Source organism: Durio zibethinus, chromosome 14 (genome assembly GCF_047325235.1).
Source record: "Durio zibethinus cultivar Kanyao isolate XHJ-2024 chromosome 14, ASM4732523v1, whole genome shotgun sequence".
Classification (NCBI taxonomy): domain Eukaryota; kingdom Viridiplantae; phylum Streptophyta; class Magnoliopsida; order Malvales; family Malvaceae; genus Durio; species Durio zibethinus.
In genome coordinates, this window is record NC_143175.1 from 20441570 (window position 1) to 20454369 (window position 12800).

The 12800-nt window shown below is 33.0% G+C and overlaps 1 protein-coding gene across 1 annotated transcript; it reads right to left on the minus strand.

Annotated features, from left to right (window-relative positions):
• Positions 1-1291: 1291 nt before the first annotated feature.
• LOC111295626 (uncharacterized) lies at positions 1292-12060 on the minus strand. Its single transcript, XM_022889176.2, has 5 exons — positions 11907-12060; positions 5013-5182; positions 3042-3942; positions 1678-1844; positions 1292-1571 (listed from the first exon to the last, which is right to left on the minus strand). The coding sequence occupies exons 2-5, from the start codon at positions 5144-5146 to the stop codon at positions 1463-1465; spliced, it is 1311 nt and encodes a 436-aa protein (XP_022744911.1). The 5' UTR covers positions 5147-5182; positions 11907-12060; the 3' UTR covers positions 1292-1462.
• Between the last annotated feature and the right edge of the window lie 740 nt (positions 12061-12800).

Here is a 12800-nt window from a genome sequence, read left to right on the forward strand (position 1 = left end):
AGTATTACAACAATTTGCTATAAAAATCACATACATATTAATCTTCGCGTTCTTGATAAGACAGAGATGTTAGATTCATATCAGGATTGTACAAACGAGCAAGAATTATCTTCCATTATAACTTTATGTGATGGAAGAGAAAATTTAGTTCTAGTTTAATATTGCTGTTAAAATTAATTTTTGTATACTTTTGATTTAATTGTAATGCTAAAAGGATGATTTTTCAGTTTAAAAACTTAATTTATAAATTCAAACAAAAAAAAAGCTCTTCAAAAATGTTTTTATAATAAAAAATTACATTTGAGATAAAATATTAATATATCTCTATGTTTTTTAATATTTTATTATTATATATATTTTTTAATATTTCAATTACTTGTCATATTTTTTCACATCAATACTAAGTACTTAAAATTTTTAATCGTACTTTCTTGTTGTACTTTTTAACAGTTTTTACTTTTCGGATCATACCAAAAATGCTAAACGCGCCCTTATTCTCCATTGTTGCATCGGCCAATAAAACCTTTATTTGAGTGTAAATCTTAGACAAAACTCAATCATTATAAGTTAATAAAATGCAGCATAAATTTGGTTTTAAGAGAAAAGCAAGATAGGTGACGTGAACAACTATGAACCTTGTATTAGTATTTTTATACATGCGTCATTTAATAATTTAAAACAAACAGCGAAGATCTTCACTATTTTCCACTTTTAAGTCACGAAAAACATCATCTTCCGTTTCCATGACCTTTTTATGATTACAGTTCTAGCTTATGATAAAATACCAAATTATTGCAGCTACGTAGCTTTGTTAACTAGGATAATAGGCAGCTCAAATCTTATGGCACTCACAACTAGGCAACAAAGAGTTAAATAAACATTAAGATGTTGGTTAGATTGGTATAGAATTTGGCTGGGGTGCCACATCTATAAATATTAAAAGTACAAATATGATCATGAACAGGACTCGCAGATTTCGGATGCATAAGCAGGGATCCAGAAAATCACATTTCCCCTGCATTTCTTGCTTGTCATCCTACGTACTCGGCACATCAAAGAAAACGGATGAACATATACCTATAAAAAGTACCGCTCGATGGCATTTTAAGTGCAATCTAATTCCGTTCGTGAAATAACGTTTGTTGCATTCATAGCATTCAACTCGAATTTGAAGTCCCAAGGAACATTGGACTAACTATAACCATACTACTAAATGGCTTGAGTCGCAAATCCAATTCTGTCCATGGAATAATAAGTGCCCCATCACAACATTCAACTTGAGCCACCGATATAACCAGGGAACTCTTGTAATACCATAATCAGTATTTGGTACCGTATAAACATTTAGCATGCTAAATCGGATGAAATTGGGAACATAACAGAAAAATGACCACATGCACCAATGTGAGTAAAACCCTAGTAATTTTTTTTTACTCTCCAAATTCAAAAACATGCCAAACTGCTACTCAAACCAGAATTTTTTAAAGGCTGCAATAAAGGAGTTGAAAATAGCCCAAAAGGAGTTAGTTTCGGATTCTGCAGCACTTTTTGGTGTCCCTTTCCATGATTCACTGTCCATAGAAACCAACGTAATGCTAAGGAACTATATAATGTTCAAACCTTTGAGTAAGACTGATTCAACTTAAAGTATTGTGAGCAAAGACTAGGAATACTTACAGATTAATTCTGTCTAACGTTTTATCGGTTCCTCTCTTGGAATTGACATGCTGCACATCAACTTTACTTTCAACCACAACAGCCCCCTCAGATGTTGACTTCCCGCTGTTGCTGCCAGTGTAAGTGCCTCGAATGTTTGGGTGGATGCCATTGGAAGCATTTATTGCCTGATAAAAGCAAATGATCAATGAATCAAGAAAAAAATTGTTGCAAAATGTTTCCAAGGATAAATAAAGATTAACTATACACTGTCAAGTTTTATAGGACATTTTTTGAGTTCAGATAACATAAAGGTTCTAAACCATCAGGTTCTCATTCAATCCACCATTAGAATATTTCTCATTAATCGATTTTTGTTCAAACAAGACAGGTTTACTATTATTAAACAAAAAAAATTAAGAAAAATATCCCCACATAGACTGCAGAAGATACCACGTAGTTTAGCTACAAAGGACTAATTTTTTTTGTTGAACATAAACAATCATTACTTTAACCTAAGAAAAATCAATTAACTTTCTCCAACTAACCCATAATATTTTTTATTATGGATCACAACTGCAGAAAGGCAAATAAACTACGAGCACCTAACTCAACTTCAAGTCTTTATTAGGTTCACCACTACTGCATACCTACAAATATATGGAGAAACCAAGAAAGGTGATTTAAAATTTGCTCCCATAAGACACCAAAAGTTGTGCAGGAATGAATTGCCATGCATCTTGGTCATGTTAAATTATTAGCAGCATCATTTTATTTCCAACAAACATGGTGTATAAGGATGCATCTTGGTCATGTTAAATTATAAGCAACATTTTCATTTTTCAACAAACATACATTTGTTGAAGAGCCTAAACTTTAAAATGCATGGATGGAAGGGGACTAGAGGAGACCAAAGGAAGTAAAATGTTTTTCTCCACCTAGTTTGTTTGTGTTTTGGGCACACATGACATATCTTTCAGGAGTAGAGAGGGTTTGGAAGTGAATCAAATCCCTCCAAACCCACACTTTTGGAATTCCCTCAGTAACAAGATTTGAGAGTGTAGTATTCCCTTCAAATGATGTCAGCTTTTGACCCCATTTATACCCTTCAATTTTTTAATGATTTCATAGCAAGGCACAGTGTTGATAGCACATAGATTCCCTCCTCTTTCCAGTGCTCTACTCCCTGTAACTTTTCCCTATTTATTCTACCTAACTTACTTCAAACTTCCTACCACTGTTATAAGCAAACTTACAATTACTGAATTAGCAAAGGCAAACAAATATCCAAATAACATTAGACAAAACCTGTTAATCAGGCATATTTAGCAATGCATTTTGCTTGATGTCATAGACATGCACAAAGTTTTTGGACAAAAGCTCACCTCTCTAACAATTGCTTGGTTTTGTTCTTTTGTTTCAGATGTTAAAACATCATTACAAGATACCTCTAGTGCTGCACCATTGTGAGTATCATCAACGGCAGTTTCCCCGGTAGAGCAATCTGAGCTTTCTAATAGTGGATCTGAAATGTTTTCCACCACTTTCTTATCGGCTAAATCAGAGTTGTTCTCTGACAATAGATCCACATTGTTTTCCACTTCTTTCTCATATGTCAAAATAGAAACCTCAGAGGAATTCATATCATCTAACTTAGAACTGGCATTTTCTGGACTCACATTTACCTTCAAATTTTCTGTTTGATCCAAATTTCCATTTAATTTCATTACTTCGCTAGAGCTTCCATCAATGCTGTCAGTTGGTTTAGCAACAGGATGCAATGGAAATGTCTCTACTACTACATCTGCTGTTATCTGAGTGACTTTAGATGTGATTGCAGCCAGTTCTTTACCACTTTTATCACTTTCCAGAGGTTCAATTACTTGCAACTCTACAATTGCCACTTTATCAGTTCCATTGGTCACATCTACAAGATTCCCATTAATAATTTGCTCACTGTCAAACTCTTTATATTCAGATACCATAGAAAGCCCAGTGACCAAAACTGATTCATCACTTGCATCCTTATGATGACTAGAGACAAAAGAACTTCCATTTGATTGTATGGGCAAAAGAGTTTTGGGTGCTGTGGAAATTGAACCCAGTGGATTTTGTTCCAAGAACTGATCAGTGTTCTGGTCCCCTTCAGTCAACTTAGCAGGACCCAACACTCTATTTTCTTGGATTATCTCTCGCACAATCTCCCGTATTATGTAGAAAGACCCACCAACTTCCTTGTGGGTGAGGTTAAGAGATGGAAAATTTTCATTGTTTGATTTCTGATACCTGCAATAAGTTCATCCATGGGTGAGTTTAAGAGATGGAAATTTTCCATTGTTTGATTTGTGATACCTGCAACAAGTTCACCAAATAAATGGTACAAAAAGATAGCAAATAAATGGTACAGAAAGATAGCAATCACTTCAGATTTTGGTTAAGGAAACTAGAAAGTTTAACATAGTTGTTGAAGAGGTGAACAGCCTATAAGTTTAAAAATCCACATGAATAGACATAAATGAAGAGCCAATAACATAGAAATGGGAACACCAAATTGGATGCAACATGGAAATTGAACCACTCAACTCTACATAAGTTTAAAAATATAACATTGCATACTGAATGAACTATAAATGATGCCCCCACCAAGAATAAAGCTAAAGGATCATTTCAACAAGTTCATGAAATGCCAAATTTCAATTTTTCAGTACTAAGTCTGCTGAAAGTTGGTTGATTTAGAGATTGCATTTGCACAAAAATCCTTACATCAAAACAAAGCATATTCAGTTTGAAAAGAAGGCCAAATGTATCTTAGAATACAATCTTCAAAGAAATATAATAAATTTAGGCATTGAAAATAATACTTATCACAATCTTCTTAATAAAACATAGTATTTTACAAAGTTTTGAGGATATTATTAAGATAGTCAAACTAGGACCCACAAAAAAGAGGGGAAAGGGGCAGGGTTTAAGTTGTTTTACAGAGATTTCTATTGAAATTCTATCAAAATACACAAAATGGACACTGATACAACGCTTACATTATACAGGTTAAATGATCCACCATTCACCCACTTAAAGTTAGCATTGATAAGAGTCAGTTTCCAAGCAAATATATTAATTTAATACTCAAGAAGCAGCACACAACTCACATTTTAAGCAATCACAGGCATTCTGCAATTAATTTATTAGATACTTTCAGAAGATTCATATTGCTAAAATATCCTACTATATACAGAATAATTATTTTATGACTACCAAGGCATGGGGTATATGGAAGGGCATTGGAATGACAAAAGATGATACAACTAGATCACCAGTAGTAGCAAATAAAATGAATGGGAACCGTGTGAGATTACTTCTTTATAAAAGATTCAACCATTGCCTTCCTTTCCTCCTTTGAACGCCGAATCCGAGACTTCTTCCCTCCAGACTCATTGCACTTAGCTAGGGCAAATGTTTGCCCAACCCATGCACCTTTTATAGCATGCATGAGAATAAGAAGGTTTACCAGCTTAGAGCATTACACCTACATGATATAGAATCAAGATCAAGATTAGATAAGTCTAATCCACAAACATAATGCCTTTCATGATGAAGCTCAAATTATGCAATCCAAAGAGAGACATAGTGCATCAACATTCACTTGGTTATTAGCAAGTGCACCATAATAATATCTAAATTTCCATTTTAAATAATGATAAGATTAACAGCAACTCAAGGACCCAAAAAATGACACTCAATTATGTTACAAAAGGCCAACCACAGATTCCTTCCAAACCTACATTGATTTATGAACACATTCATTCTAGATATGGACAAATGATAACACAAAAAGAAAAAACCCCCCAACCCCAAGAAGAAACAATGAAATTAAAAAATAAAAAAATGGTAGGAAGGATCATGACAAACCCTGGTTAGCTATTGCACACAATATCTGGTATTGCATTCAGTAACGGTTTCTTCACCTTATTTCCCTCTCCCCAAACCAGCTTGCAAGTGCATTACTCATCCAATACGTACTCCCCAAACTTACCCAGATCCCTCCTGTAAATAGGCTGTGTCTAAGACTCGTGTAAAGGTAGACTATATCTCTGAACACTCAGCTTAGCTATATGCATGGATCTCACAAGCACCAGAACAGATATATGATGTATTATATTAGCTCAATCATTGAACAAAGAACCTATTACTAGCAATGAATTTGCAGGATTCCTCCAAATATTTTTACCAAAGAGTGGACATTTGCACTAGGTATGGCAGATCCCTGTTTGTTTCCTTCCTGATGTAGAACAAATAATCTTAAAAAAATTTAAGACAAAATGAAAATCTCAATCAAAATTCTCCAATCTCAAACCAAATAATCAAGTCTTAATATCAAATTCTCAAATTATGAATAGCAATAATTTATAGCTACTAGAAACTGAAAATAACAAAGATATTAAAAAGCTAACTCTTAACTCTAACATCAGCTTGAAAACACCAAATGTAGCTCTAATACCCAAATTTTAGAAAATAAGCAAAACAATAATTGATATAGAATAACCTAAACATTATAAAATATCCTTCCATACATAATACACACACGTGTATTACAATTAGCGAAAAAAGGTAGCAAACCCCAAATATCTTAAATAATATAATCCTCAAGCACTTGTTTACATCCTTCGCTTCCTTTCTAGAGACATTTTACAACCCAATAAATATCTTCTTTTTTATTCTAATTCCTATCGCTACCTTTATGAGGAAGCTCCCTTTCTTCTCATGCAAGTGAAACATAAAAACTTCAAGTTTCTATTTACAACGAGAGAACAATATCTAAAATTTCACATGTATCCATTGATTCTGATGAGGCCCATCTACACCTGAATAGAAGGGAACCTCTCTCCAGTAAAATGGCAAAACAAACAAAAGAAAAGCAACAAACAGCACCATCCATCTATATAAGATAGGAGAATTTAACAAGAAAAATATCAGCTCAGAGGATGTGCACATTTCTCAAACTGGTATGATAAGTCCCAAAGTTTTCAAAAGCAGCAGTTCTAAGAAAACACAGAAATTATAGATCAGCAAAAGTTTCTGAATTCAACATACTAACATCAACATAATGCAACTTTTTTATATAAAGTTTTTTTTTTTCTCTAGTTCCAAACAATCAAAATTTTGGCTCCATCGTAAGTCACATTTTGTTATTTTTTGTGGGAAAACACTTATTTAAAGCTGATTGTAATCTTGTAATCTGTATATTTATATTTGTATCTCTAAAATTAAGTATTTGTATCCCTAAAATTAAGGAAAAAATTAGGATAAACAATCCTTCAATTATAGGATCACTTTTTAGGAAAATTTAGTTTCCTAGTTTACCCGCTAGTTGTATATAAATCTAATGTCCTTGTATAATTCTTCATGAGTAGCTTTTTAATATATATTCAGTTTTACTCTTAATTTTCACATAGTTTTATTTCTTAATTTTTGCACATGGTATCAAAGCTTTAGGCTCTTCTTAGGAAGCAAAATTTTCAACCTTCATTGTTGACTTCTATTTTAGGCCTTCATTGCCGAACCCTGTTAAGGGCTTCATAGCCATTTTATTTTTTCATTCTTTAGCCTCCATTGCTAAGAGTCGCTTCTGGTTATATCTTAAGAGTTGTTTCAGTTCAAAGAAAGATATCACTATCACCCAATTTGAGGAAGTGCCAACTGAGAATATCACCGAAGTACTACAGATATATCGAAAACAAAGAGAGTTGGACAGAAAAGAGATTGAAAAGCTAAGAAGCCTATTGAAAACCCTTGAAAAGCCTACTGGGGTATGTCCCTTGGGTAAGGTCTCTAGTTCAAATAAAGTTTTTGATTCTCATAGATTAAATGTCTCAGTTAAGCCTGTTACAAGTTCTTGGCTTATTGACTTAGGAGCCACAAACCATATGACACATTCCTTACAGAAGTTTAGTACATATACCCTGTGTCCTAGTAATAAAAAAATTGTTGTTGCTAATGGTTCACTTACTATAGTGACAGGATTAGGAGTTGTTCAAATTAATCCCTCATTTGTTCTTAAAAATATTCTTCATGTTCTTGGATTGTCTACTAATCTGATATCTATACAAAAACTTACCAGATATATGAATTGCAAAGTGACTTTTTATCCCTCTTATTGTGAATTTCAAGACCAAAGTTCGGAGAAAAGGATTGCACTTGCTAAGGAAAAGGATGGGCTATACTATCTTGAGACATCAAACAACGCAAGTAATATCAAGAATAATTTATCTGTCATTTCTTTCTAAAAAATCTCCCAATAAAGACAAAATCTGGCTTTATAATTTTCGTCTTAGACATCCTTCTTTTGGAACTTTGAAAAACATGTTTCCTTCTTTGTTCAAAGGATTAAATGCCAAAAATTTTCATTGTGATGTTTGTGAACTTGCAATGCATAGACGTGTGTCTTTTCCAATTAGCAATCAAAGAAGTTCTACTCTTTTTTACTTGATTCATAGTGACATATGGGGTCCCTCTACAATTCCTACATTTCGGGTGCAAGGTGGTTTGTTGCTTTCACAGATGATTGTACCAGGATCTCTTAGATATTTTTACTTAAATCCAAATCAGATGTGAATAGTGTATTTTTAAGCTTCCAAAACATGATCCAAAATCAATTTGGAGTGAAAATCAAGAGATTTAGGTCTGATAATGCAAGAGACTATTTTAACCAGAGTTTATCTACCTATTTCCAAATGGAGGGGATTATCCATGAGTCACCTTGTGTTAATACTCCACAGCAGAATGGAGTGATAGTGAGGAAACAGTCATTTACTAGCCACAACCCGAGCTTTACTTTTTCAAGTAAACGTACCCAAATCCTGCTGGAAGAAAGCCGTTCTCACTGTCACACATATTATAAATAGGTTACCTTCAAGGGTTTTGGGATTTAAAACTCCTATGGAACTACTCTCATAATTCTATCCCAACTTTAATGCCACAAACAACCTCACACCTAGGATATTTGGTTGTACATCATTTGTTCATGTTCACATTCACAATAGGGGCAAGTTGGATCCCAAAGCAATTAAGTGCATTTTTGTGGGATATTCATCAACTTAGAAAGGGTATAAATGTTATCATCCTCCTAAAAAAAATTATGTGTCTGTAGATGTCACTTTTGAAGAAAGTAAACCATTTTTTTCTCAACCTTATCTTCAGGGGGAGACTTCATTTATGGAAGATAAGGATAAAGACTTCTTTTTGCTGGATTTGTCCTCTTGTTCAACATTTTCACCTATTAATCCTTCTGAGTCGAAATCTACTTCTTCTGAGTCCAAGTCAAATACTGAATTTGAGTCTGAACCCATTCCAAACACAGAAGATGTGACAAAAGATAATATTGTTCTTGATTCTATGAAGGAATTACAAGTGTACTCAAGAAGGAAAGTTTCGAATCCTGAACCAATGCCAATGTAAGAACCTGATCCTAACTTTGGAAATGAGGTAACTACTGTCTTTGACTCTGTTTCTCAAAATGAGCATGAATCTCCTAAAACTATAACTAGTGATTATGATCTGCCTATTGCCATTAGGAAAAGAACCAGAGAATGTACTAAGCATCCACTATACCCAATCTCTAATTTTGTGTTATTTGAAAATTTCTCCTCATCCCACAAAAATTTTCTTGTGAGCCTAAACACTATTTCTGTTCCAACTACATTATCCGAGGCATTATCTAGTGAGAAATTGAGGCAAGCCATGAAAATAGTAATAGAGGCCTTAGAGAAAAATAAGACATGGAAACCGGTAGAGTTCCCTAAAGGAAAAAATCTAGTTGGGTGTAAATGGGTTTTCACTATAAAATACAAGGCGTATGGTACTATTGAAAGGTATAAAGCTAGGTTAGTGGCTAAGGGCTACACTCAAACTTACGGAGTAAATTATCAAGAAACTTTTGCTCCAGTTGCCAAGATGAATACAATTAGGATTTTGTTATCATTGGCTGCAAATTACAATTGGCAGCTTCAACAATTTGATGTAAAGAAACAAACAAAGTATGCAAGCTGAAAAAGGCTTTAAATGGCCTTAAACAATCTCCTAGGGCTTGGTTCGAAAGATTTGCCAAAGTGATGTTAGCAATAGGATATAAGCAAAGTCAAGGAGATCACACATTGTTTATCAAGCACTCTAATTCAGGGAGAGTCACAGTTCTATTAGTGTATGTTGATGATATAATTGTAACTGGAGATAATGAAAAAGAGAGAGAATCTCCAAAACAATGTTTGACTAGAGAATTTAAGATAAAAGAGCGAGGGAGATTGAAATACTTCATAAGAATTGAAGTAGCTTACTCACGGCATGGTATTTTCATCTCACAAAAAGAATATGTAATGGATCTTTTAAAGGAAACTGGGAAGCTCGCATGTAAACCTGCAAATACCCTTATAGATCCTAATCATAAACTTGGAGAAGCTAATGAAGATGCTGCTATAGATAGAGAGATGTACCAAAGATTAGTTGAAAAACTCATTTATCTATCACATACTAAACCTAACATAGCATATGCTGTAAGTGTGATAAATTTATGCATAGTCCTAAAGAAGTGCACATATAGGTTGTCTACCATGTATTGCACTATTTGAAGGCCAATCCTGGGAGAGTTATCTTATTCAAAAGAAATTCAGGGCTGGTTCTAGAGGCATATACAAATGCTGATTATACAGGTTCAGTAACTAATAGAAGATCCACCTCAAGCTACTGCACTTTCCTAGGTGGTAATCTTATGACTTGAAGGAATAAAAAACAGAATGTGGTTGGCAAGTTCAAGTGCTGAAGCAGAGTTCAGAACAATGGCTCGAGGAATTTGTGAACTACTATGGTTAAAGATTATCCTAGAAGACTTGAAGATCAAGTGGGATGGACCAATGAGACTCTACTGTGATAACAAGTCTGCAATAAGCATTGCACACAATCTTGTGCAACATGACAAAACAAAACACATTGAAATAGACCGACATTTCATAAAGGAGAAACTAGACAGTGGGTTGATTTCTACACCGTATGTATCAACCAATGGTGAACTTGCAAATGTATTGACTAAAGGTCTTAGCACTACAACATTTCAAGAAATTATTTTCAAGCTGGGAATGAAAAACACCTATTCACCAGCTTGACGGGAAGTGTGGGAAAACACTTATTTAAAACTGATTGTAATATTGTAATCTGTATATTTACATTTATATCCCTAGAATTAAGGACAAAATTAGGATAAACAATCCATCAATTATAGGATCAATTTTTAGGAAGATTTAGTTTCCTAATTTACCCAGTAGTTAGTTGTATATAAATTTAAGGTGCTTGTATAATTCTTTATGAGTAGCTTTTCAATATACATTCAGTTTTACTCTTAGTTTTTCACACAATTTTATTTCTTAGTTTTTTCACATTTTCTATTTGCATTTTGTTTCCTATAAGAGTGCTAAAAAGTAAAGGAAAACTCTTAATGGATTAAAATGAACAAAAATACTAATATGAAACAATAATCCTAATGATTACTCTAAATTAAAGAAAATCATATACTTTTTTCTCCAAGAAATTACAATTTTAGTTTTTAATTCTCCAAAAATATTAGTATTCCCTTATTTTCAGGATTTCTATTCCAAAAAAAAAAAAAAAAAAAAAAAAAAAAAAAAAAAAAAAAACAAGAAAATGAAGCCTTACTCATCCCAGCAAAGCTAACAGCTTGAGCCTTGAAGCCATGTTCAATTCAATTCAAAGTGTTGCCTTTTCAGTAAAATAACTTCAAAAAAATAAAAAATTTTAAAATTGAACCCAAAATGCAGCAGTTCATTTCCCGGTGTTAAGTTAATATGAATAAGACCCACTTCATTTCAATTTTCAAGTATTAGACATTGCAAAACCAACTTCAAAAAGGGGATAAAAACTGGAAAAAAAAAAAAAAAAAAACCACTACTTCGAGGAACTAACTAACTATCAAATTCCCATAAAAAGGTTGAATGTCCAAAAACAAGACAAGACAAACACTCAAACCAATAACAAATTGACCCATTTTTTAAAGTGCGTAGGCAAACAAAAACATCTTACACAAACAAACTTTAAGCTAATATATATATATATATATATATATATAAACCCAACAAATGAAACAAACAAGATAATCAGATTTCTTAGGTGGAAATGAATTTCAAAGATCACCCAGAAGAAAAAAATAAAAAAGCAAGCATAAATGTAAGCAGAGAAAGAGTGTTCACCTGAACATAGATAGAGAGAAAGAGAGATTGGCAATTTTTGTTTTTTAATTGTATCGGGGGTTTAGAAAAAAGTTTTAAAACCCAAAGTAGTAAATAAACGAGGCAGTAAAGAGAGAGTAAAGAACGACAGTAACTGCGTTCCAACTGGTTCCTGTTTGCGGGCCGGGATATTTACTGAAATGTACCTTTTTTTTTTCTTTTAATTTGTTGGGTCGGCTAAGTTAGACAGTGGTGTCTGGTTAGATCACTCGTAAAACCTCTTCATTTAGGCCTTTTTTAAAAACTTATTATTAAATATTTTCATATTATTCTTTTAATATTCTTAAACTTTTAAATTAAAATTAAATAAAAATTAATTATCTAATAATAAAATATATTAATGAATGAAACTCTTATTTTAAATTTAAATTAACATTTAATATAAATCGAATCTATTTCAAATTTATAAGGTGATCTTTTTATATTAATTGAGTTCTAACTTAATACAATTATCTTATTTTTAGAGATTAATCTACCAAATCATTATAAATTTTTCAAAGCCATGTATTAGTTACAGAATACCAAAATTTCCTTTAGTTGATTATCAAACGGTTGGATGCGAATATTTTTGACATTGGGTGATGAAGGAATATGATGTAGCTGAATCTTCGGTTAAACAGTTCGTCATTCAAGCACCAATCCCACACGATAAACTAACGTTTCAACTGACTTACGAACTTTGAAAACAATGGTGAACTTCTTCTTCTGGTTCTAGATATGAATGAAACAAGGGTTGTTTTGGTAATAATACCAAGACCAAGCATATTAAGGAGAAGGAATTATGATAAAATTGACCATTTTCTCAACCTTTTCGTTTCTATGCATCCCGAGACCAACTTCTGACGAATACTTCGG